Genomic DNA, 27,833 nt, shown 5'->3' with positions numbered 1-27,833 from the left:
GTAGTGCATGTTATTTTTTCGCTTTAAAGTGGCATTACAGAAGGCAAGAGTCTCAGCATTTGTTTTTCAGATAAACTAAATAGTAGTAATCTGCTTGGCTTAAATTTAAGGAAATAGTCTTTTAATTAAAAAAGAAAGTAGTACGGCAAGGGAGCTCAGTCCCGTGTGTTGTACAGCCTGCAGCATGTGGGAATTTTTAGGAAATCCTTGCAGTCTGGGTGACCACATATGCAAGAAGTCCACAGCTTGAGCAACAGGTTTCAGAGCTTGAGCGTCAGCTGGAGACATAGCAATGCATCCGTGAGGCTGAGTGTTACAAGGATAGCACGTTTTTAGATGTGGTCACTCTGTAGCTTAAGGAAGTGCAATCAGAGAGGGAATGAGTGACCACCAGCCAGAAGAAAGGAGGCAGGTAGTCAGGAAAGCCCCAGAATGCATTTCACTCAAGAACAATTTTTCTGTGTTGGAACACAGTGAGGGTGCAGGTTCCTCTGGAGAGTGCAGCCAGAGCCAAGTTCACAGCACTGTGGGTGGCTCAGCTGCACAAGTGGGGAGAAGTAAGTGTGCAAGAGTAATAGTGGTAGAAGACTCAATAAGTGAGGGGTGCAGACAGGTACTTCTGCGGCAGTAGACATGACTACAGGATGGTGTGTTGCCTCCCTGGTGCCAGCGTCAAGGATGTCACAGAACAACTGCAAGGCATTCTGAAGGGGGAGGGCAAACAGTCAGAGGTTGTGGTTCACTTTGGTACCAACAACATAGGTAGAAAAAGGGATGAGGTCCTGAAACAAGAATTCAGGGAGCTAGGTAGCAGATTAAAAAGCAGGACCTCAAAAAGTTATAATCTCTCAATAACTCCCTGTGCTATGTGCTAGTGAGTATAGGATTAGGAGGATGGAGAGGATGAATACATGGCTGAAGAGATGGTGCAGAGGGAGGGCTTTAGTTTTCCTGGGTCTGTTTCTGGCGAAGGATGGGCCTATACAAGTTGGACGAGTTACACCTGAACTGGAACAGGACCAACATCCTTGCGGGGAGGCTTGCTAGTGCTGTTGGGGACAGTTTAAACTAATTTGGCAGGGAGTAGGATACAGGGTAGGAGGTACAGTAGGGGGTGAAGCACAGCCAAATATAGAGAAGCTAAGTCAGTCTGGAAGGCTGAGCAAATATAGGCCTGTTAATGCACAAGAGAATAATGCAAGGCTGGAGTGCATCTATTTTAACACGAGTCTTACAAGTAAGGCAGATGAATTGAGGGACTTTATTAACACATGGGAATATGACATTGTTGCTATCACAGATACACAGTTGAGGGAAGGGCAGGACTGGCAGCTCAATGTTCCAGAGTATAGAATCTTCAGGCATGACGGGGCTGTAAAAGACGAGATGGCATTGCACTAATCGATCAAGGAGTCAATAACTGCAGTAAGGAGGGATGGTATCTTAGAAGGTTGCTCAAATGAGGCCATATGGATAGACCTTAAAAATAAAAAGGGGGCAATCACATTGCTGGGAGTGTACTGTAGGCCTCCAAACAAACAGTCAGGGGCAGATAGAGGAGCAGATATGTAGGCAAATCTCAGAAGTGTAAAAATAATAGGGTAATAACAGTAGGGGATTTCAACTTCCCCAATATTAATTGGGATAGTCTTAGTGTGAAAGGCTTAGAGGCAGAATTATTAAAAGTGCATCCAGGAGAGCGTTTTTTAGCAAGCATGTAGAAAGTCCTACAAGAGAAGGGGCAGTACTGGACCTAATCTTAGGGAATAAAGCCAGATAAGTGGTAGAAGTGTCAGTGGGGGAGCATTTCGGGGATAATGACCATAATGCTGTAAGATTTAAAGGTAGTTATGGAAAAGGGCAAAGACCGGAAATACAGGTTCTGAACTGGGAGGCGGCGGCGGGGGGCAAGAAGAGGCCTGTGTCAATATGATAAGACAGGACCTAGCCAAAGTCAGACCAGTGGGAGTCATTCAAAAAGGAAATAGTGAAGTTCAGGACCAACATGTTCCCGTAAAAGGTGAAGGGTAGGACCGACAAGTCCAGGGAACCCTGGATGTCAAGGGAGTTAGAGGATTGGATAAGGGAAAAAAGAAGGCTTTTGGCAGATACAGAGGGCTGAAAAGAGCAAAAGCCCTAGAGTATAGAAAGTGTAAGGGGATACTTAAAAAAGTAATTAGAAGAGCCAAGAGGGGGCATGAAAAAACACTGGCGGCCAAAATAAAGGAAAATCCCAAAGCAATTTATAAATATATTATGGGAAAGAGGATAACCAGGGAAAGAGTAGGGCCCATTCGGGATCAAAGTCACAATCTGTTCGTGGAGCCAGAGAATGTAGGTGAGGTTTTAAATACTTTTCATCTGTGTTCACTATGGAGGAGGACAATGTAGGTGTAGAAATCAGGGTGGGGGACTGGGACAGGAGATTCAGAGGGAATTTAAGGAAAACATTTTTCACCCAGAGAGTGGTTGGAATCTGGAATACACTGCCTGAGGGGGCGGTAGAGTCAGGAACCTTCATAACATTTAAGTAATATTTAGATGAGCACTTGAAATGCCATAGCATACAGGGCTACGGGCCAAGTGCTGGAAAATGGGATTGAAATAGGCGCTTGATGACCAGCATGGACACGATGGGCCAAAGGGCCTAACTCTGCTGTATGACTATTACTGAGATTAGCTTTTCAATTCCGTATTGTTAATTGAATTTAAAATCTACTAGCTGGTGTGGTGGGATTTGAACTCTTGTCCCTAGAACATTAGCCTAGGCCTGTGGATTACTAATTCAGTGAGGCTACCACGACACCAGTGTCTCCCCACATGATAGGCTGGCAAGTCGACTGAAAGATCGAGGTGTTGCCATAGAGAAAGCCACGGGGACTTATGGGCTCCCCAAGCTCCCTGATAAGTCAAAAAAAGGCACAAGTCTTGAACATATTCCTTTTGTTTGCAGAGAACAAATCCCTGCATATAAATGTATGTCGCTTCCAGCAAGCATAAAAGGAGGCACATTATGAGCTTGACTGATTATCTTAAATTGGTTGTTAGTATAGCTATTAGTGCACTCAGGATTGTTCAGCAAGTGCTCCTCAATCACAAATCTAACAATAGATGTTTTGGGTTTTGCAAGTGTGAGCTGGTTGAGTAAAGTCTATATGCTATATCCGAACAAATGAAGCATCAGCCAATTGCTGGGCATACAGCCTACGTACCTGGCATAACACCAGCACTGAAATTCATACACAGCGTTGCATTACATTTTCATCGGTTTCCACAGAAACATGTTTTTGATGGAATGAGCCCTAACTTCTTATCCCATGTGATAATGGAGCAGTCTAATGTGCTCCTTTCCTTGACATGCTGGTTGAAAAATCCGCTAATGGGTTTTCAACTGCTATCTACCACAAGCCTACCTTCACCAATCAATATACACGTTGGGTTTGTACAGCTCCACTCACTAGTAATCTTGTAAATAGGGCCCTAGCCATTTGCTCACCTTGCAAACTTGCCACAGAAATAGAGCACATTAAAGCTATCCTTCAGGAAATGGCTATGCTGATCAGACCATTGGTCACATTGGTATCACACAAACATGTAAAAAGGCCAAAGGTCACCACTTTCAGATCTGAAAAGTGCAAGGTCTACCTCAAACTATGCTGAAAAGGCAAAATATCTCAAAAATTTGAACAGGTTAAGGAAGCCATTTTACATTGCTAAAATGCAGAGCCTATGCAAGTGTATTTTCCACTAATAGGTTGCTGTTGTCAGTCCAAAAAGACGTTCTGCCTGCCACACAATTGAGCAACATAGTTTATGAATGTCACTGCTGATGCGATGCCAGGTGCATAGGCTGTATATCTCAGCGATTGGCTGATTGAACCAAACAGCATGTTCCTTCAGTTGTTCGTAATAGGCAGAACACAGAACATACTCAACCAGCCTGCATTTGCAAAATCCAAAACAAAATGTCTACTTTTAGATGTGATTCTATAATTGGGAAGCACCTGAACAATCTTGAGTGTGCTAATAGCAACCAATTTAAGTTAATCAGTCGCGATAGTAATGTGGCTTTTTTTTTTTTACACTTGCTAGAAGTGAGATACAAATCCCACTCTCTGCAAATAAGAGGAATATGTTCAAGACTTTCACCCTTTTTGAATTATCCAGGAGCTTGGGGAGCTTGTAGTTCCTATTGCTTTCTGAATGGCAACGTCTCGGCCAGTCAACTTGCCAACCAGTCAGCACCCTTTTCTCCTGCAGTATAAATTGTTGTGATTATTTGAAATTTGGCATTAGTGTGTTTGACCTGATGAGTACAAGATAAAAAGCTTTGGCAACATGTCTCTCTTTTCAGTAATATTCAAGTTCTGTACTATCATAAGGAAGGAAATCATGAATATATTAACCAATTCAGATTGTGATTGTTCCAAAACAATTTCATCCAATACCAAAATTGAAATGCAAATTCTACACCTTCTTTCTTCTAACCTCCATATTTAGTATTTCCCTATTTGCAATAACCTACAATTTATCTCTGCAATGGAACTTTTCTTACCTTTAAAAGTCGGAGTACCCTAGCAAGACGTATCAATCTGAATATTCGGACAGTACGGACTTGGTGCTCACTGCGTTCAAATAACTGATCTATGACGATGTCAGCTGCTGCTAGTGTGATGATGAATACGTCAAACTGGTTCCAATGATCAAAGATATAGGCTTTCCGTACAGCAAGGGCCTGAAAACCATAAAAGTGCTCATCAATATTCAGTCATCCTCCAAAATAAGCCTGTCCATGAGAAACATCTTGAGTCTGATTTCATTGAAAATTCATTAAAAAAGTTCAGTCTCATCCTCATTTTTATGAAAGGTCAAACTTTACACACAATGCATTATATAAGATATTTAACAATATTGTTGCTAGTCATCTGTACTTGGAGTAGTTGGACCATTTCCTTCAACCCCTCTTCACTTCATTTATGCATTGGCTCTTCAAAAAGCACTTGTAGCTCTGGCTGACTCCCCTTCAAAGAGTATATAGATATTTGCCTCTCCTGCACATGTGAAGAAGAGACAAATTACAATATTTTCTGAATGGAACATTAGCAAAAGCCAGAAATGATGCTTCAGCAGCCATGACACAAACAGCAAATGGCAGTTGACAGTTAGACCTGAATGCCCTAACTGTCTCACTGCTCCCTTAGTGAATTATTCAGAGATTAAGGGTATCAATAGTTTTGGTCAAGGCAGTCGTGGTTTCAAATTGGAGTATAAATCTGTCAGAAAAATTACAATTAAGGAGTTACACTGGATTTTGTTTCAGGTCCTCTAAGCCTCAAATGCTTGATGTTTTCAGCATTTCTTTGACAAAATGTTGCTGCTGCCTGGTTCCTGCACATTGATTAGATTGTGTTTACATGAGGGTCCATCTCATAATTTCTGTGTTGCCATTTCCAGTCAAGTTTGGGTCTGCACACCAATGCTCTGGGAACTCACATATGGAAATTACCTAAAAAGGCATAAGCTTGCCCAAATCTAGAGGTTAATGTTCCCAATATAAGAAGGGTCATTCACAACAAGTTAAAAAGGAGAGTCTCACTTGCTATTCTGAAGTACTTCACTTTGAAGCTTGCATCATGGAGAAACAATTATTTGACTAAAAGGTGTTCAGCTATAAGGTCTTCCAGTTCTAATGAAATGTCACTGCCTTTAAACATTGGTGGGAATTTTTTTTTTTTTTAAACACAGGCAAAGGGAGACAGATTCGGGTGCATTTGGGGAGTTAATTCCCCTAAAAGTGAGGTAAGGTTGGGTTCCTTAACACAGGGTAAATGGGGAATCCCTGAGCAGCTGCCAGTCAGTGGCATAATGGTATTGTCACTGGACCGTTAATCCAAGGACCCAGAGTAATGCTTTGGGGAGCCAGCTTCAAATCAGATGGTGAAATTTGAATCCAATAAATATTTGGAATTAAGGAGTCAAACTAATGATAACCATGAAACCATTGTTGCTTGTCATAAAAACCCATCTGGTTCACTAATGCCCCTTAAGGGAAGGAAATCAGCTGTCCTCACCTGGTCTGGCCTACATGTGACTCCAGGTCTGCAGTAATGTGGTTGACACTTAAATGTCCTCTGAAATAGCCTATCAAAGCACTAAAAAGCCAACAAAAAAGGAATGAAAATGGATAGGCCATCAGAAATGACAACGGCAAACCTAGCCCTGCCGATTCTGCTAAGTCCTCCTTACTAACATGTGGGGGCTTGTGGCAATAATTGGGAGAGCTGTCCCACAGGCTAGTCAAGCAAGCAACAACCCGATACGACTAAGTTTAAGACCTATGTGATCGTTCACACGCACGCGCACACACGCACACCACTGTCCCTGGTTATGTCCTGGCCCACCAGCACGACAGACCCAGCAGAAATGGCACCACAGTGGCATACAGACTGGAGGAATTGCCCTGTGAGTCCTCAACCTCAACACCAGACCCCATGAAGCCTCACAGCATTAGGTCAAACATGGGCAAGGAAACTTCCTGCTGGATACCATGTACCATCCCTCAGCTGATGAACCTGTACTCCATGTTGAAGGTGGAAGCACTGAAGGTGGCAAGGGTACAGAATGTACTCTGGGTGCAGGAATTTCAATGTCCATCACCAAAAGTGGCTCAGTGGCACCACCAAAGACTGAGCTGGCTGAATCCTATAGGACAAAGCTGCTAGACAGGTTTGTGGTGAGGGAACGAAGAGGGAAAAAAATACTTTATCTCATCCTCATCAACCTGCCTGCCAGTTACATCAGTCCATGACATCACATTGATGATACCCTCCACTGTGACAAAAAAGATTTCAAATAGATCTAGCAACTCAAGACTGGGCATCCATGAGGTACTGTGGATCATCAGCAGAATTGTACTTGAACACAATCTGTAACCTCATGGTCCGGCATATCCCCCATTCCACCATTACCAACAAGCCAGGGAATCAACACTGGTTCAATGTAGAGTGCAGGAGCAGCCCCAGGCATACTGAAAAATGAGGTGTCAACCTGTTGAAGCTACATCACAGGACTACTTGCATGCCAAACAGTACAAGCAGCAAAGTGATAGACAGAACTAAGCAATTCCACATCCAACAGATCAGATCTAAGCTCTGCAGTCCTGCCACATCCAGTTGTGAATAGTGGTGGACAATTAAACAACTCACTGGAGGAGGAAGCTCCATAAATATTGCCATCCTCAAATGATGGAGGAACCCAGCACATCAGCGCAAAAGACAAGGCTGAGATATTCGCAACAATCTTCAGCTACAAATGCCAAGTGGATAATCCATCTTGGCCTTCTCCGAAGGTCCCCAGCATCATAGATGTTAGTCTTCAGCCAATTCAATTCACTCCACGTGATAAAGAAACGGCTGAAATATTGGATACTATGAAGCCTATGGACCCCAACAACATTCCAGCAATAGTGCTGAAAACTTGTGCTCCAGAACTTGCCATGCCCCCAGCCAAGCTGTTCCAGTAAAGCTACAACACTAATATCTACACGGCAATGTGGAAAATTGCCCAGGTATGTCCTGTACACAAGAAGCAGGATAAATCCAACCTGGCCAGTTACCGCCCCATCAACCTACTGCTGATCATCAGTAAAGTAATGGAAGGGGCCATCAACATTGCTATCAAGCAGCACTTGCTTAGCAGTAACCTGCTTGCTGACCTTCAGTTTGGGTTTCGCTCAGCATCTGACCTCATTACAGCCTTGATTTAAACACAAAAAAAGGAGCTGAACTCCAGAGCTGAGGTGAGAATGACTACCCTTGACATCAAGGCAGCATATGACCGAGTGTGGTATCAAAGAGTGCTAGCAAAACTGGAGTCAATGGGAATCGGGGGGAAAACTCTCTGCCGATTGGAGTCATACATAGCACAAAGGAAGATGATTGTGATTGTTGGAGGTCAATCATCTCAGCTCCAGGACATCACTGCAAGAGATTCTCACATTAGTATCCTAGTCCCAACCATCTTCAGCTGCTTCATCAATAACCTTCCTTCCTTCATAAAAGGTCAAAAGTGGGGATGTTCACTGATGATTGCACATTCAGCACCATTCGTGACTCCTGATACTGAAGCAGTCTATGTCCAAATGCAGCAAGATATGGACATTTTCCAGGCTTGGGCTGACAAGCGGCAAGTAACAGTCACGCCACACATGTGCCAGGCAATGACCATCTCCAAAAAGAGAATCTAACCATTGCCCCTTGACATTCAATGGCATTACCATCACTGAATTCCCTACTATCAACATCCTGGGGGTTACCATTAACTAGAAACTGAACTGGTCTAGCCATATAAATACTGTGGCTACAAGAGTAGGTCAGAGGCTAGGAATCCTGTGACGAGTAACTCACCTCTTGACTCCACAAAGCCTGTCCACCATCTGCAAGGGACTAGTCAGGAGTATGATGGAATACTCCCCACTTGCCTGGATGAGTGCAGCTCCAACAACACTGAAGCTGGACACCATCCAGGACAAAGCAGCCTACTTGATTGGCACCACATCCACAAACGTTCACTCCCTCCACCACCGACACACAGTAGCAGTAGTGTGTACCATCTACAAGAAGCACTGCAAGAATTCACCAAGGCTCCGTCGACAGCACCTTCCAAACCCACGACCACTACTGTCTAGAAAGACAAGGACAGCAGATAGATGGGAACACCGCCACGTGGAAGTTCCCCTCCAATTCACTCACCATCCTGATTTGGCAATATATCACTGTTCCTTCACTGTTCTTGGGTCAAAATCCTGGAACTCCCTTCCTAACAGTACTTTGGTTGTACCTACATCACATGGATATATATCATTGCTAGTTGCCCTTGAGAAGGTGGTGGTGAGCTGCCTTCTTGAACCGCTGCAGTCCATCATTTGTCCCTAGCTGATTCCAAAATCTTTTGTTCTAAGAAGCTGTTGTGGAAGTATTTAACAAGTTCATCTTTTAGACTACCTTTTGATTTGTCCAGTCTATGTGAAGATTAAAATCCCCCCACAATTATTACATTGCTTTTGTTAAAAGCAGCAATTATTTCTTGCTTCATGTTCTGACCAACAGTACAGCAACTGATAAGGGGCCTACGAACTACTTGTAGCAGTATTTTCTGAACCTTGTTATTCTTAATCTCTAGCCTTACTGATTTTACTTCCTGATTCTGAACCAAGGTCCCCTCTTACTATGTCTTTACGTCATGCTTAGTTATCAGATCTGTTGTAGTATGTACTTAATTAGGTATGTCCATAACTGGTGTACATTAGATAGGATATGATATAATTGGTCACACGACAGAGTTGAAAAGAGTTAAGTTGCGCTAGGAAGACTCCAGCAACACCTACATACTACAGTAATCTTTGAATAAAGAACTCAATATAGCTTACTTGTCCTACCTGAGTGATTGGTGAGTTTGTGTTTGAGGGATAGAAGAAAAATCATGGCAGCTGATTAAAGTTCAAAGATTTTGGGATTTTAAGGAACACTATATACAAAGTGATAGCAACATTCAGGACTTGGAAGACTGAAGAATTGAAGCCCCAAAGACACAGCATTGCTGCAACTTGAGACTTTAAGACTGTATACATTTGAAGATCGCCACACACAGAACAGTAGCACGTCGAGTTTCGAAACCAAAGCCCACAGCTTTTCGAAGTCAGGAACCTCAAGAAACAGGGAACTTCAGGAGAGCAGCAGATTCAACTTGGGAGTCCACCAGCAGTGTAGGAGGCCATTATATTTTCAATGGACCTATACCTAAGTTTCTGAACCATTTAAACTGGAGACAACTTAGCTGGCCTCAGCAAATTGCAGAAAGAACTTTGACAAAAAACAAGGACATTGCTAAACCATATAGCATTATCAAACATCAATATTTGTACTGTTTCAGCAATTACTGTGCCCTATTCTAATAAATCATCATTTATATCCAAATAGAAAGGCCAGGGCATAAGTTGCTAAAGCACTGAACTAATTAAATCAATGAATTGCAGCTACAATGGATGAGGTCACCTGCCAACTGATTAGATCACTGTGGTCACTCAAAATCCTGTCTATGTGAAAAGAACTTTGCAGCAAAGAAAGATTTAAAAAAAAAAAACCTGTCGGCTTTTAGCCATCAGAAGAAGAAACAAGACAGCTGATCTGCAGACAGATGCACGAAGAGGACTTTGGCTGGTCACCGACTGCCCGGAACCAACTTCACTGATGGAAGACTGACTGGGCAGGTGATCGTAAGAATCACTACCTGAAAATTGTGACATCATTTACATTCAACAGCGTTCATTTATACTCATGACATCAATTGCACTCAAAAGCAATCATTTAACATTGCAAGTAACACAAGTGAAAATGTCATCAATTCCCCCAAACAGCGGTGCTCAAACATTTGCAATATCACTTAAGCATTCAGACACCAAAAGCTATCATCCAGTTTATTTTCCATAACTTCCCTAGCTTCAAACATTCTAAAACTTAGCTAACTTTAGGAAAAGCAGACTCTGTTGTAACATGTCTAGTGTTTCTTCGTAATCTGTAACTCGTGCATCACAAGTCTGCCACTCCACACCCCTGCTTCCATCCCCCTCCCAGATTGCAGCAGTTTTTTTTCCCCCACCATCCCCTGAGAGCAAGTTTCTCTCCCACCTTGCCTGGAGAAGTTTTCTTCCCCTTTCAGTCCCCACCACCTACTCTTGACTTATTTTCTTCCGCCCCAAAACCAGATTGTAGCAGTTCTCTTCCCCTCCCTCCACCCCCCTCTTTCTTCCTCCTGGAACTTGGGTAAACTAAGTGACAGCGAGGCCAGTCCTGAAGCAGTTTTGCAGCCAGCGTGGGAACAGCAATGGTGCCGGCATCAAGTGAGTATTGGGCAGTGGGTGGGGAGAGCCAAATGGGCCTGGGATGAGGTGGCAGGGCCCTTGGCTTGGAGAGAGTCAACAGGCCCCAGAGTTCAGTGGGGGTCCCACCAGGAGACAGTTTAGACCCTGAGGCTTGGAGGAGTTTACACCCAGAGACTTTGGGGGAGGGGGGGTGGGACGAGGGTGGCACGGACAGGGAAGAGAGAGGAAGACCCTAAGGCTGGGTTGTGGGGGAGGGAGGAGAAAAGAATTTAGACCTTAAGGCTGGGGGCAAGGGGGTGGGGGGGTGATCAGGGAAGAGTTCAGATGCTGAGACTTTGGCAGAGGGAATCTGAAGAAAAAAAAAGTCATATCGACTCAAAGTGTTAATTCTGTTTCTCTCTCCACAGATGCTGCCAGACATGCTGAGATTTTCCAGCATTTTGTTTTTATTCCTGACTTTAGCACTGTTTACAAAGCACTCCTTTTACATTCACTGTGCTCTACACTTGAGGGGGCAGCCTTCCTAGATATCTCCTTTCTTGTGGTTACTCACTGCATTTCTGAAAACCTATTTTCACTGATTGACAGGTAACTGCCAACTTCTTAGAAGCCAGTTCACCTATCTTGCACTTCATTTACCTCAAGCTGCACTCCCTGCTGTCAGTCTTCACCACGGCATAGAACCAACTATGCAGCTCTACCTTCCACCTCTGATGAGGAAGAAAAGGTGCAGCAACAATCCTAATACCACCAGCATGATCAATACCAGCAGCAGCATCTATCTTCAACTCAGCCACATGCCGCTCACAGGACAAAAGGGATAGACACAATCCAGCTCAAAGAAGGTAAGACTACCAACACAACCTATGGCCAGAATTGTAAGTTCTGTGGCGGGATGAGAAAGTGGGAGTAAAGCATGCCTCTTCTCCAGGAATGACTGCAGGAGGCCATCCCAGCTGACCAATGCGGCATGGGAAGAGGTAGCCAGGGCAGTCAGCACCTGTGGGATGCAGAGGAAGACTGCCCTGCAGTGAAGGAAAAGAGTCAATTTAATCCGCACCACTAGGATAAGTGAACCCTCTGCCCTTCCAACCACATCAGTATGTCTCATGGGGTCTGTGCACTACTGGCAAGGCCAGCATTTCTCTTGACCATCCCCAAATGTCCTTGACAAGGTGGTGGGCTACTGCCTTTTTGAAGCTCTGTAGTCCATGTGCTTGCTATTAGTGAAGGAACTGCAGGGTTTTCACCCAGCCACAGTGAAGGCATAGCCATAGGCTGTAGTGAAGGGGGCAACTTGCAGGTGCTGCTGCTCCCATGTGCCTGCTGCCCTTCTTCTAGATGATAGAGCTCATGAGGTTGGAGGGTGCTGTTCAAGAAGCCTTGGTGACTTACTGCAGTGCGTTTTGAACATGGTACATTCTGCTGCCACGGTGCACAGGTGATGCAGGGACCGAATGTTGAAGGTGCTTAATCAATCAATCAAGTGGACTGCTTTATCCTGGATGGTGTGCAGCTTCCTGAGTGTTCTTGGAGGTGCACTCATCCAGGTAACTGCACCCTTGTGCCATGCACATGGTTGTCATGTTTTGGGGAGTCACAAAGTCAGTTAGCAGCGACAGAATTAATAGCCTGCGACTTGATTTTGTCATAGGTACTCACAATCCATCTGTCTGTCTTTATGCAGGAGAAAGTGGCCCACAATAGGAGGGAGAGAGAGAGAGAGAGAGAGAGAGAGAAAACAGAGGTGAGGATGCCTGAGCTTTGAACAGCAGCCTAATGAGCTGGCAAGGGAGGTCCGTGACGGTGCTGATGGTGAGGTTGGCATTCCCCAACCATCCAGTGAGGCAGTATGCATAATCCATACAATCTTGGAAAATCCAGATGATTGATGGGTGGCAAATTTGAGCCAGCCATGGCAGTCACTCGTTCTCTCTATTCTGGGCACCAACAGAAAGAGGGTGAGGCAACCCCTGCACCTGAAGCCAGCCACGGGAGACTTTGGAAGAGGACAAGGATGACTTCTCACATGTACAGCCACCACAACATTCACCAGCATCCTCCACTAGCCCAGAGACACACACCTCGGTGGCTCACAGATCTAGTTTAGGCTCGGGCTCACTCTGGTGGTCACTGCACAGACATCCCCACAGCAGGAAGAGGCAGTGACAGCCAAGGTCTCTGGCACTTGAGGATTGCTGGAGAAAAGAGGCCTCTGCTAAGTCTGAGTCAGGTGATGATCCTCTGGAAGCAGTCATTGAGAGGATGCTGGAGTATCAGCAGGGGAACATTAGGCAGACATGGCAGAGGCCTTCAGAGTGGCACATGAGGCACTGGAGACTGCAGGTTCTCTTGTGTAGTGGCTCTGACATGTGAGCGCATCAAAGTCTCCATGGGGAGATGTGTTCAGACCATCACTATCACTGTAGCCATGGGTGAGCAAGAAGGGATGAGCATCTCAACATCCCTCCAGGTGCCCCTTCTCACAGAGTGAGGGAGAGGCCCTAAGGCACTCAAAAGGGGGAGGTGTGTCAGGCAGACATCCCTTGGGCATCGACCCAGGAATCTCCAAGGGTGTCCAGGCATTCCCAATTCCCTCTGCCTGTGATCCCGTCAGCTGCTCAGGCCAAGGAAGGTGCACCTCCCCCTGAGAAGGAGACCCAACCCAGGCCAGGGTGCTCCAGGACTCGGCCTTCCAGAGAATGCGTGCTGAAGTAATCATGGGCAACAATGCATGATAGTCAGCAGGCTGCCTCCCCCTCTGCTGCGGATGTTTGGGAAGCACCAAGACACAGCAGAAGAGCAAGAAAAATTTGAAAGTATTGAATGAGCACTGGTGGCATGAGTGATCAATCATTGCAAATAGTTTCTGCACTCCCAAATATATGTTGCACTGCTTGGAGGTCTCCTAGATTCATTCTTGCTGCTAGTAGTTTTAAGGATTGCTTGCACTCCACCCCTTCCAAGGATGGGTCTTCCTCCCGATAATAAATGGCTACGCATGGAGACATCCCTCTTTGGCAAGGGTGATGACTGACATGTGAGAGAGGCCTCCCACTCATGATTCCACTCGTGTCCAACACCCTCAAGACTCTATGGATAGACCTCGTCACAATGGATAGACTAATCACATGAGCCCTTGTCAGGCAGGTCCATTCGCCCAGGAGGTGGAGGTTTGCACTCACGACTTGGCTGCCATTCATCTGTATACCTCTTGGAGGCATCCCCCTCCCTTCTTCCCTTATTCTGCCTGCAGCAAATAGCCAATAGCTCAGAGTGAACAGCAGCTTGACACTTGCTGGGATCTCGTTGTCTTGAGAACCCTCTGGGCCAGACTTGCTGCTGTGTGACCTTCACCAAATAGTGAGCAATAGCAAATGAAAAAGCTCTCAAATTCTTCACATGTCTATTAGGGTTTCCCTTTAGTTGTCCAGTTGTGCTGACCTTCAACTCCACCCACCTGAGCAAACCCCCCATCTTGATATTTTGCACTTGGATATCTAGGGCTTTGCCTTGGTCTGGAGCTGGCTCTGTCTCAGGATGGTGCATGTTTCATTTCAAACTGTCAGCACCTTTTACCCGCCTCCCGTCATCCACCAACTTCCTCCCAACATTGTCAATCCTCCTGATGTCACCTTCATTCGCCCCTCATTCACCCTTGAGCCTCCCTATCACCCTGGACCCTATCACTGTTAGTCTGCACATGCTTTACTTCCCCACTGAGCCCACCCCAGTCACTGTTCCAATGACCATCCAGATCCTCCCCACTCCCATAATCCCTGTCACCATTCTTGTCCCCCTCAATGAATGGGGTGAAAACTATACCTGCAATAACCAGACCATGGCCCTTCCACCCTGCCAAGTCTCACTTCCCCCCCTCTCAGCCACTGTCCCCTCATTACCAACACCCCTAGTTCTCCCTCAGGGGTTCCAACATTGACTCAATTAACCACTCCCTTTGAAGCATTCTGGCCCCCATTCCCATCCCTCCCCCTTCTCCTTCATATCTTCCTCTCCACCTTCCCCTTCATGCCTTCCTTCCCCTCTCTATCCAGACAACCCTTCTCATCCGGACAGCACCTTCCAAACCCACAACCTTTGCCACCAAAGGGACAGCAGATGCATGAGAACACCACCACCTGTAAATTCTCCTCCAACCCACTCACCATGCTAACTAGGAACTATGTCACCATTCATTTACTGTTGCTGGGTTAAAATCCTGGAACTTCCTCCCTAATAGCACTGTGGGTACACCTACATCACATGGACTACAGCAATTCAAGCAGCAGCTCACCATAACCCTCTCAGGGGCAATTCGGGATGGGTAATAAATGCTGGCCTTGCCTGCACATGCATATCCTATGAACGAATTAAACAATTGGTCCTTTATCCATGGTTGCTGACCTCACTGAGAAACTACTGACAGCAGAGAAGCCCCTTGCACTAGATGTCTCTTGTATCAATTTATTATTTCTTGAATGCCACCTCCATCTGGAAGAAAAGTTTTGCAATAAAAAAAACTTACAAAGAACTCAAGGGAACGTTGCATTCGATGAAGGATGTGTATACTGCTGAGCTAATGCCTCCTTTATACAGTGATGAAGGCTTAGCTGCATGTAAACAGCATTTGTCATTTCCTTTATATTATGTAGCAGATTTCTCTTGGGGTGCTTACCAAGATTCAGTCGTTTTAAAGCTTCATGGTGTAGTGACTTTCACTTCCACAGGAAGAGCCATCTCTGATTGAGATGTTGGGTTCAAGACATTTTGCAGTAAATGTGACAAATCTATGTTAGATTTTAAATCCTGCACTAGGATTTAAAATGTCTCCGTGAAAAATACTCATAATTATATAAATTAGTCTGACCTTAGATACATGCATCAGAAGGTTAGACATTGGGCAGGTGGAAGGATTTGGCTACATTTCTGTTGGCGCAAGAGCTAAGCAAAGAATGCATGCTATTGTCTAGACTAACTTTTCAGTACAGTACTGAGGTAGTGCTCATTGTTGTCCTTCAGATGAATTGTTAAACTGAGGTCCTGTCTGCCTATTTCAATGATTTAGGTGGGCTTAAAGATGTCAAGGCACTGTTCAGGGAAGAACATGGAGTTTCAAAAAAATATCACCATTCAGGAACAAGCCATTTGCTACATCTAGGCATTTTATTCCACATTTAATTAAGTTACTTTGTAAATCACTGGTTAGGCCTTAGCGTGATTTATATACAAATCTGGGCAATACACTTTCAGAAGGCTATCAAGGCCTTGGAGGCCAGGTGGAGGTCATGTGACATAGGCATCTGGGTTGTTGAACAAGTTAATATTGCCTTGCTGAGCTGAATAGCTCAGTCTACTCTATCATCTGACTAGCAGCTGCACGACAAGGAGCTGTCTAGGTGGAACACATGGGCCCATCTACACTGCTTCTGCTGGAAATTCTGTACCAGCGCCTAAAAGACTGATTAATCTCCGCACATCTATCTTGTCTTGTGAAGTCAGCAGCATCAGAGAATTGAATTATACAGCATTGGTTTTCAGCTCGCCGACCTCCATGAAAGAATACTTCATTAGACTTTGATTCTGGACCCCACGTGCAACAATGCTTATTTTCTCTGTGGTCTCTGTAAATACTTCTGCTCTCTATCCCTCTTTTTACTCTACGAATGCAAGGAGGTGACGGTGCGACCCTTGTTTCATGAGTGTGCGCAAAGAAACTAACCTTTTGAGCTCATCCACTAAAACCAAGGGATTGGGAAAAACACCACTGCTCATAAAGAGGGAAACAAATCAAAAACATCTTTGTTTACAGACAGGTAGTGAGAGGAGAAATTAGTGCTGTTTAAATTAACCCTCCACTTGTCTATAACAGAAATTGGGAACTCAAATCTAGGATAGCCCATTTGAATTTGATCAGGATCTAAGTTTAAGACATGAGCCGAATCTGATAAAAAAAAGTCAGTTGGAAGCCAAAAGGAAAACTCAGTGGCTGGAACAAATTGTAAAACACAATTAGCTTTCCACAGCAAATTCCTTTCTCTAGCACTAAGAAAATGGCAACTTTTGACCCCCAGATGTGGATCAAGCAAGGAGATCTGAATGGTGAAACATTAGCATCCCTTAGCACAGAGCACTGAATTGAGCTCCCACTGAAATCTGTAGCTAGGGAGGTACAGTTAAAATTATCCAGTGAAGAGAAGCGAATTGATCCAGTTGTTGGTAGCACATTTGGATTTCACATCTGACAGAGCAGGTAGGGGGAAGAGCCCAAACATGAGTCCAAATCTTCTGGCCTTGCCAGATTTGAGCTGGAAAAGCACAGAATAGAGCTAGAATTTCAGGAGGAGAGAAAGAAAGAGAGAAAGGGAAAGAGAGAGCACAAGGGAACAGGAGTGGGAAAGAGAATTCCAGCTCTGAATATTGGAAATGGAGCTAGCAGCTTTAAGGGAGAGGGGGACCAGACACTGGAAGCTGCAGGGGAAAATCTCTCTCTACCCAGTAGAACCCCCTTTCACAGAACCACTCTGAGGTCCTCAAGTAGGCTAGGTTCATTCCCAAATCGAGAGAGAGTGACATGGAGTCATTTTTTACTATTTTTGAGAAAGTAGCAGGAGAGTTAAAATGGCCATCAGATATTTGGATCTGTTTAATTTAAAGGCAGCTGTCAGGGAGAGCCCAAGAAGTCCACTCCATGCTGCCTTCTGATGTGCCCATGAATTATGAGCAGACCAAGGCTTCCATCCTAAGTACTTATGGAGTCATATCACCAGCAATTCCGGAATGCTCATAAGAAGCCCACACAAACCTAAATCGAGTTTGAACGCCTGAAGCAAATCGCATTTGAGGGATGGGAAAGGTCCTTAAGAGTCCCATGCACCTATGGGGGATTGCGTGAGTTAATATTGTTGGAGGAATTTGAAAATTGTTTACCCTCCAATCTGTGGATGCACTAAGAGGAGAACAGAATCCTCACAGCCAGGAATGCAGCATAGACAGCTACAATCTCACCCTTGGGCTTGAAAATCAGACAGACCCTTTCAAAACCATTCCCATGAACATTGAAAAAAGTAAGCAGGGCAACCTAGATAGGAGAGGCCCCCCCAGCCAGAAAAATAAACACAAAGAAGGATGCGAGAAGCCTTCCAGCAGTCCAGAAGAGAACTGGAAATTGGTGTATTCCCATTGCATTAAAAATAAGCCATTCCAGGCTTGAGTGTGGTAAATTGTGAGGAAAGCCTATAGGTCCAATTGGTGTCCATGTGAGTAGTCCCCCAAAAGGATGCCTCAATGGGTAGTGCAGCAGAGACTCTCACTGCAGAAACTTACTCCTTGGAAGGCATGGCATTATTTGTGTCTGAGCCGGACAAACTCCAAGATAGCTTCTGGAGTTTTGTCCTTTCATCAACAGTGTCCCCCCAACCCGTCCCAAAATGTGAGCATGTCCATTCTACTGCTCTGGAACACAGGGGCCACTCAGTCCCAAATGTTGAGGCAAACAGAAACCTACCGCCCGAGTCCTCCCTCAAGGCCAAGGGCACAGGCAGCAAAGTAATGAGCGTTTTAATGGACTGCAGAACAGTTGAACGACTGGGCATATTGTACAATCTCCCTGCTAAAACTGGCCATGGAGCAGTCCCTGGGGAGGTGCTCACAGCCCCTTGCAATGTCACCCCAGTTTGGACAATCTCTCTGCTAAAGCTGGCTGTAGAGCAATCACTGGGGAGGTGCTCACAGCCCCTTGCAATATCATCCCAGATTGGACAAGTCTCCCCCATGGTTCAAGCTAACAATGCAGCCTTGAGTTCGGACAATGCCTGCGCCTGAGCTGAGAGCGCAGCATGCAGTCCAATGGGCAGAGCTGACGCCAATCAGTTGGGTGAGCGGGGCAGGGGTGGGTGATGTTTCAGGCAGCCTCGCAGCATACTAATCTTTAGCCATCCAAATAATGGCCAGCACTCTCTGGGATGCGTCAAGGGGCCTTCAGACTTAACCAAGACAGGTTCTTAGTACACCCATGCGTCTCTTGTTCATCCTGCAGGACAAGTACATCAGGATCATGGAGTCTGGCGACCTAGCTGTATGTCTTGTGGCTTACAGAGAGCGTGAAGATGACTGAGAAGAGAGCAACTGAGGCATCTGGCGGCATAGAGGGAGTGGCAGCACCATCTGGAAGAAGGGGCAGCTGGGGCTTCCGCATATGCTGCTGAAGAGACACAGCAAGTCGTTGCTGGTTGGCCCCTAGCTAGACTCAGGATCTATAGACACTGCCTTTCATTCCTGCAGATGACCAAGAACCAACGTCGCCAAAGACTGCATATGCCTAGCGAACTGGTCAGTCACATCTGCGAGCTACTGTAGGATTTGGGGACTGGAGAGCATCCAACTGCCTGTGGAAGTGACTGCTGCACTCAATTTCTACACCAGTGCCTCCTTTCAGGGCTCCACAGATGACTACTGTGGGATATCACTGTTACTCACAATAAGAGGTTGTGGTGGAAGAATTAATCCAGGCTGGTCTTTTGGTTAAAGCTGGTTTATTTTCAATACACTCCTCAGTGCTACTAATTTCCTAGCTGCTTCCACCTAAAGTGTTCTAGCTGTACCTTTTTATTCTATTTAGATGGGATAATTAATGCCTGTCACCTGTTTAACTAGTACTTGGTTTTAACAAAGGTGATTGCCATTTTAACAGATTTCCCTCTTTTCTTTTTAAATTAAAACTAAAAAAGCTTGAACACTTTTTTTAAAACAAACAGAAGGAAAGACTGTCACGTATTTCCATGTCTATAATTCCCACACACGCAATTATAAAACAAAAACAATTTTTTCATTGCATCATTATAAGACACCACTCACCCAATACATTTAATAATTTCTTAGAGCAGGCACTTCTCTTCATAAAACAGTCTGGTAGTTGGTGACTTGCATCAACCCATTTAATCTTAGAGATCTCTTTTGTCTCTAACATCTCTTATGCTGTCTAGGTCTATTCGTAGCCTTTTTTCAGTGACACTTTTCGTGGAATGAACATTGTCCCAGAGACCAGTTATCAACATAACATTCCATGGGCAAACTTTTCCCACATTGTCCCTTATATAATATTTGTCAGTATATTGGATAAGTAAACCCCCTTATCTAATGCTTCTGCCAAGGCTAACGTTTCAGCAGCCAAGGTGCTTTTCACCACCCTTATTTTCTTGGCCTCCCAAGTCAGTGGGCATAATTTATCATTCTTCCCCACCAAGAATATGATAAACCTTGCTGTGCTAGAGTACTCATCTGGAAGATTAGCAGGTGAAACATCACGAAAAATGACCAACCTCATATCTTCTGGATCACTCTAGGCTGCAAACTTGAGCACACATCTCTCAGAATTTACTTTAAGTGTTTTACTTGCTCTCCTAACTTGCTCAGCTGCAGCATGTTTCTTCATGGTACTCAGCTCCAACACATAACTAGCATAAGGCCTAGTCTGAGCGCACAACCAGTTCAACTGCCTAATCAAACTTCTCAAATGTTTGATTTCTTCCTTGGTAGCAGGAGCCTCTTTTTGTGAGGATCTACCATGAGTTACTGGGATATAATTAACATTTTACTGGGATATAATTAACATTTTCTAGCTAAGATTGTTGATTCAATGTCACTCCTAACTTGCTCTGCTTACTGTCTAAACCTGTGTATTTAAAGGTCCCAGAAGCCTGATTTCCAACCTGGAATTCCTTCCTTATCTTCTTGATTATCCATTGTTCAAATTCTACAGGTCCTCATCAACATGCATGATAAAGATTCCAGCTAGTTTCTCCTTATGGTACCAGTAGAACATCTCAGGGTTTGCCTTTAACTGAATGCAACCTGTTTTCAACAGGACAGACCTCACGGAAAAATACCAAACTCTTGATGCATCATTCAACCCATAAACACACTTATTCAATTTCCATAGCTTTCCTTTTACATCCCCGGCTTCGTTGGGTGGTTTCAAAAAACTTCTCTTTGAAACTTCTCCCCCTGTAAAAACGCAGCCTTTATATCAATTGATTTGCACTCCAAGGAATAGGATGCCAAAATAGCTAAAAAATCTTCAAACTCACTTTCCCCATAGTAGGCGAGTCCACTCTGACATCCTGATCTCCTAGTCTCTCTTCAAAGCCTCGGGCTACTAATCTCACATTGGCCTTATCTGTGCTGTCTAGGAGTACCTTTCCTGTACAGATACATCTCAGAGATAAAGCTGGCTGTCCTCAAGTCAGGAATTTTAGAATATACCCCAAATTCCTTCCAACTTTCTAACTCTTTCCAATTGGCTTCCTTTATCAGCTTACTTTCCAATCTATTAGCAGCTACTAGAATCTCTGTCATAAGGACTTCTACTTCTATTGAGATTGCTAGCTTGCTCTCTAGTCCTCCTTATTAAGCTATGGCCTATACTCACATTCATCTCCCTTTCTGGACCACTACTATATGATCATCTTCCCATGCGAACAGAACTCCGTTCGCAAGTCTGAGATTTCTTTCAAGGGTCACGACCAATTTCTGGTCCACTGTCAGAACTCATTGTGCTTGAGCAGAAAAAGCGGAGCTAATGCTAGTCCCTTCTAGAGCAGGGGGAGCATCTGACAACATCGAAGGTAACTTTGGATTTCTTCCGTACACCAAATGATAGGGACTGTACACCTCCAACCATTTGCAGAGAGTTCTTTGCATGCACCGCCCATGCTAGTGCGATTTACAATTTAAAATGTTAGCTGATCAACCAGATTGTATGCAACGCGTCATCTATTACCACATGGTTTCTTTCACAAAGACCATTACTAAATGGGCTGTTAGTGCAGTGTGCATAACTATGATGTTTAAATTTTCGCACATATCTCAAGATTCCTCATTGGTGAATTCACCACCATTATCTGTGAGGAACTGCGTTGGTGTTCCTAATCCTGTTCCTACCCATTTCTCCATTACCTTATCGACAATGGTCCTTTTGTCTTTACTATGTATCACAGTGGATAGACTAAATCTGGTTGCCATATCTATGAAGTGTAGTAAAAAAAAAAAAAATACCCCTATCCTTGTCCCAAACTTTCAAGTCCATTGCCACTGCATCGTTAAACTCCCTGGCTAGTGGCAAGCTCACAACAGGTCGCGGTAGCGTCATGATATTTAAGGAAAATTTCATACCGAGTAGTGGATTTGTTCAATAAGATAATCGTATCCTTTATCGACCACTCCCGCATCTCGAGGCACAGTCATCAGTTTCTGTGGCACCGGATGTGCAAACTGCTTATGTAATTTCCAAGTGATTTTTTTGTTCACCAAATTCTCATTCTCAGCAGTTAACAAAAATCATGAACTTTTTGATGAGAAATCTCTAGCTTCCTTAGTGGCAAGCAGTAATGGCCTGACCCAGTAAAATGTAGATCCACATTTTTTTCCAAACACGACTGCCCTATCATTCTTCATATCTAGCGTCATCTGAACCTTCTTCATCACAGATCAACTCAATAATGGTATCTCACTAGAAACCACATCAATACTGATAAACAGATTGATCCCTATCTTACAAGGGAGGACCACTCGTTTATATTATGTTAATGTATTGTCATCTCTGAACCTGAAGCAGGTACAGCTTTCATACTCGATGAGACAGACCAGCGAAAAGCCAACAAGAGACTCCAGACAGCAGTCAAGCCAGTCCATGCCACACACAACTGTCCAGAAATGCACAGTTGAAGGAGTCTACCATCAAGATATTCATCACCCCATTCAAACTCTGTGGTCAATACAATTCCATCATGGCAGTCACCATCATTTTCAGTTTCAGATGAATCCGTCTCGTGGGTCGCTTCAAAAACACGATTCCTTTTGCTGTGAGCAGTTCATTGCGTAATGGTACTGGAAATCACACTGAAAACACCAATTAACCATTCCCCGCGCATTTTTTTTGGTTTAAACATACACATCGCCATCGCAGACTTGCTTTTTGTTCCGACTTTCAAATTGGTTAGGGTTACGACCATTTTCAGACCTCATCATTAACCCATCTTTGTATCGGATTCTTCGTCTAATATTTGATCAACCGCAAAATTCAGTCACCATTGAATCCTCTATCCTTTGTTTTACAGCATAGTTGTTTGCATTTGCCAAAAATGTGGCAAGGAATGACTGTTTCCCCAGAAATTTTTAGGGCTGCAGCCATTTGATCTATGAGAGATCCTTTCCCCAGAACTGAACCCGTTAGTACTAAAAGACTATCAACATGGAAAGTGTGAGCACAGTCCAGTAATTTAAATGCCAGTACCATTTCTGGAATTTCAAGTTCAAATCTCTGTGGTCTCCTGTACAATTTATCAAAATCCATGATATATTCTTCCATGGACTGATCATCTGATTTCCTAAACCTATCAAAGATCATTCAAGCTTCATGTGCTTCCAATAACCCATTCTTTTTGTAGAACTTATCCAAAAATTATATCAGACAGTTTAATCCCTCTTCCTGATCCAAATCATCCACTTTCCACTCTGAAAATACTTTACTCCTTTTCTTACTTTTGGCTGATAACGATAACGCCAAAGCCATACCTTGCTTCTTCCGGGGTTTAGAAGTAACCTGGGTCCACATTTCAACTTCAGCCTTCCATTGCTGATAAGGTTCAGAGTCGGAAAAAATTGGTGGATAGTCAAAGCTTGCAATTTTGCACCGTCCTTCTGCCATTCTGTAACTTAAATTGTTAGCAATAGTACGCTTCTTTTCCCTCAGAGGACTGAGGCAGAAATCTTCATATACAGCAAATAATCAGCAAAGCTTAAAGTTCATCCTCTGCTACCATGTTACTCACAATAAGAGGTTGTGGTGGAAGAATTAATCCAGGCTAGTCTTTTGGTTAAAGCTGGTTTATTTTCAAGACAACTCATCAGTACTAGTAACTTCCACCCAAAGTGTTCCAGCTGTACCTTTTTATTCTATTTAGATGGGATAATTAATGCCCATCACCTGTTTAACTAGCAATTGGTTTCAACAAAGGTGATTGCCATATTAACAATCACAACCCTCCACCCACAAATGCATCCATGAGGTCAGGGACGCCATCTTTGTGAGGGCACAAATGCTTGTGCATTTCGCCCAAGACCAGGACAGCCAGGATGCAAGAGCGACTGGATTTTCCCAGATCTTGGGTTTCCCACAGGTGCCAGGGGTGAGTTACTGCACTCATGTGGCACTCAGATCTCCGTCACAACATGTGCTCAACTATGTCAACTGCAAGGGATTCCATCCGCTGAATGTGCAGCTGGTGTGCGACCACCAGAAACGCATCCTGCAGGTGTTCGCATGTGCATGACTCCTACACCCTCAGTCGGTCACAGATCCCTGAAGTCTTCCAGGGTCCACAGAAGCTGCAGGGATGTTGTTTGTGATGAGGGCTACCCGCAGATGACATGGCTGATGATGCCCGTGTGGTGGCCTCAGGCTGCAGTAGAACAAAGTTATAAGTTATGCTGCAATTCGCAATTATGGAGCAGGCCATCAGGATGCTGAAAATGAGGTTCCGGTGCCTGGACCGGTCTGGTGGAGCTCTGCAATATAGTCCAGAGGGCGTCATGCATTGTTGCCATCTGCTGTGCCCTTTACAAACTGGCACTGCAACAGGGAGAGGAGCTTGCTGAGGAAGAGAGATAAAGGAGTTGCAGGTCTTCTCCGATGAGGAGAATGCTAACAATAATGAGGGTGAGATAGTCCTCGAAAGCGACGATGATGTGGAAGAGGCCCTCACACTGACCAGGTGAGGCAGTTGCTCGAGAGGCTCTGATGGCTGCTAGAATTGTGGAGGATGACGACGACATGCAGTTAGCAAATACCATAGTTCCCTCACATTGCATCTATGAACATTTGACTCCAGTCTGACTTATGGCAGCGCACATATCCTCTGTGATAATGCTCCTGTCATGGAGACAAAGTGGAGGCCCTTGTAGTCGCTCGATTCCAGGAGGATAATGACGACATGCAGTGAGGACACTCCATAAATCTTCACGTAGCCTCGGAGAATGTCTGACTCGTGTCTGGCCAAATGCAGCTCGCTTGCACTCTGTGATCTGGGTCATATGATAGAGACACAACCATGAAATTTTAAAAGCATCTGGTCATTTGTCTGCCTTCAGCACCTGACCCCTTCAAGAGTATAACATCACTGATCACAGATGATGAAGAGATGGGGAATAGCCCAACCTTAAAGGGCTGAGAACACACAGAGAGAATAACAGTACTCTGTGACACCTGCCCAAAACATACCGGTAGCGATGACCAGCACCATCGAGGTGCAGGCATTACTAATGTGTCCAGGGAGTGCAAGGCCAGACCATCATTTTAGTTTGAAGGCTGCACAAAGCACAGGGAAGAGGCCCTGACTGAGTCATCTGCCTTTATCTTGTGCAGAAAGGTATCACATCTGAGTGAAATAAATAGAAATAAATAATTATGATTTGATAGCCACTATGGAGACATGGCTGCAGAATGGCTTTTCCGTCCCTTGGACTTTCTTACTCATTGGGAATGTATCTATTCTGTGCATTCTGGAAAATCCCCTTAAATATTAGCCACTGCATCTCAATTGAGCTTTCATGCCCTCATAATTGCCCTATTTAAATTTTAAAACTTAGTCTCAAACCCACTCCTCTCTCCCTCAAACTGATTGATTGGGACCTGAATATTGAAGAGTGCAGGATATTTAGGAAGGACCGGAAGCGAGGAAAAGGTGGAGGGGTGGCTCTGATAGTTAATGATGGTATTAGCACAATAGAGAGGGATGACCTAAGTTCAGAGAACCAGGACGTGGAAACAATTTAGGTAGAGATGAGAAGTGGCAAAGGCAAGAAGTCAATTGTGGGAGTTGTGTATAGGCCACCTAACAGTAACCACATGGTAGGCTGAGCATAAAGGAAGAAATAATTGGAGCTTGTCAGAAAGGTGCAGCGATAATCATGGAAGATTTTAATTTTCATATAGACTGGAAAAGTCAGATGGGCAAAGATACCCTAGATGAGGAACACATTGCATGTTTTCGGGATAGTTTCCTCGAGCCAACCAGAGATCAGGCTATACTAGACCTGGTATTGAGATGGGAGTAATTAATGATCTCATAGTGAAGGCGCCCCTAGGCAGCAGCGACCATAAAATGGTTGAATTTTACATTCAGTTTGAGGGAGAGAGGAGTGGGTTTGAGACTAAGTTTTAAAATTTAAATAGGGCAATTATGAGGGCATGAAAGCTCAATTGAGATGCAGTGGCTAATATTTAAGGGGATTTTCCAGAATGCACAGAATAGATACATTCCCAATGAGTAAGAAAGTCCAAGGGACGGAAAAGCCATCTGTGGTTAACTACAAAGATTAAAGGTAGTATCAAATTTAAAGAAAAAGCATATACTTGTGCAAAGATAGGCGGAAGGCCAGAAAATTGGACAGAATATAAGGAACAGCAAAGAATGACTACAAGACTAATAAGGAGGGAAAAATTAGAGTGAATATGAGAAAAAGTTAGCCAGAAATATAAAAACAGATAGTAAGAGTTTTTATAAATATTTAAAAAGATAACAGTTAACAAAATGAGCACTGGTCCTATAGAAAGTGAGTCTAGAGAATTGATAATGGAAAACAAGGAGATGGCAGATGAAATGGGGGTCGCCCATTTAAAAGAGAGATGAGGCAAAATTTTTTCACCCAGAGGGTCATGGGTCTCTGGAACTCTCGTCCTGAAAAGGTGGTGAAAGCAGAGTCTTTGAATATTTTTAAGGCAGAGGTGGATAGATTCTTGGTAAGTAAGGGTGTGATAAGGTTATTGGCTGTAGGTGGGATGCAGATTTCAAGTTACTATCAGATCAACCATGATATTATTAAATGGCGGAGAAGGCTTGAGGGGCTGAATGGCCTTCGCCTGCTCCTTGCTCGTATGTTCGTTACATGAACCTTGCGTGTCAGAACAAGGAGACATAGGCAGGGAGACATTCTTGGGAGTTTATTGACAATAGCGAACAATATGTACAAGCGATTAACACCTGTGCCCTGGCTGTGCAACTACATCTTCTCACCTTACGCTTGGCCTAAATAGCCAAGTGGTTATGGTACTGGGTTTGTAACCTCAAGATCAAGAGTTCAAATCTCACAATGGCAAGCTATGAAACAATTTAACTTCATCTGAAATGACAGATGGAAACATGTTGCTTGGCCTAAATAGCCAAGTGGTTATGGTACTGGGCTTGTAACCACAAGATCAAGAGTTCAAATCCCACAATGGCAAACTATGAAACAATGTAACTTCATCTGAAACAGATGGAAATGGGTTGAGCTTGGCCTAAATAGCCAAGTGGTTATGGTACTGGGCTTGTAACCACAAGATCAAGAGTTCAAATCTCACAATGGCAAACTATGAAACAATGTAACTTCATCTGAATAGGAACAGATGGAAAACGTGTTGCTTGGCCTAAATAGCCAAGTGGTTATGGTATTGGGTTTGTAACCCCAAGATCAAGAGTTCAAATCTCATAATGGCAAACTATGAAACAATGTAACTTCATCTGAAACAGATGGAAACGGGTTTGTACTCAAAAGAGTTACATCTTCTCACCTTACGCTTGGCCTAAATAGCCAAGTGGTTATGGTACTGGGTTTGTAACCCCAAGATCAAGAGTTCTAATCTCACAATGGCAAACTATGAAACAATGTAACTTCATCTGAAACAGATGGAAATGTGTTTGTACTTGAAAGAGTTACATCTTCTCACCTTACGCTTGGCCTAAATAGCCAAGTGGTTATGGTACTGGGTTTGTAACCCCAAGATCAAGAGTTCAAATCTCACAATGGCAAACTATGAAACAATGTAACTTCATCTGAAACAGATGGAAACAGGTTTGTACTCAAAAGAGTTACTTCTGGCTTGGCCTAGATAGCCAAGTGGTTATGGTACTGGGTTTAT

General features: G+C 44.1%; 1 protein-coding gene across 1 annotated transcript in view; it reads right to left on the bottom strand.

Moving 5' to 3' along the window:
• Positions 1-27,833, bottom strand: part of LOC121282838 (sodium/hydrogen exchanger 10-like) — a 395,537-nt gene that overhangs the window by 201,889 nt on the left and 165,815 nt on the right. Inside the window, exon 16 of the mRNA XM_041196650.1 lies at positions 4,556-4,735. Within this exon, the coding sequence (XP_041052584.1) occupies positions 4,556-4,735 (180 nt within the window). The remainder of the gene's footprint in view (positions 1-4,555; positions 4,736-27,833) is intronic.

Source organism: Carcharodon carcharias, chromosome 10 (genome assembly GCF_017639515.1).
Source record: "Carcharodon carcharias isolate sCarCar2 chromosome 10, sCarCar2.pri, whole genome shotgun sequence".
In the NCBI taxonomy this organism is placed as follows: Eukaryota; Metazoa; Chordata; class Chondrichthyes; order Lamniformes; family Lamnidae; genus Carcharodon; species Carcharodon carcharias.
This window is presented reverse-complemented; position numbering and strand designations above follow the sequence as displayed.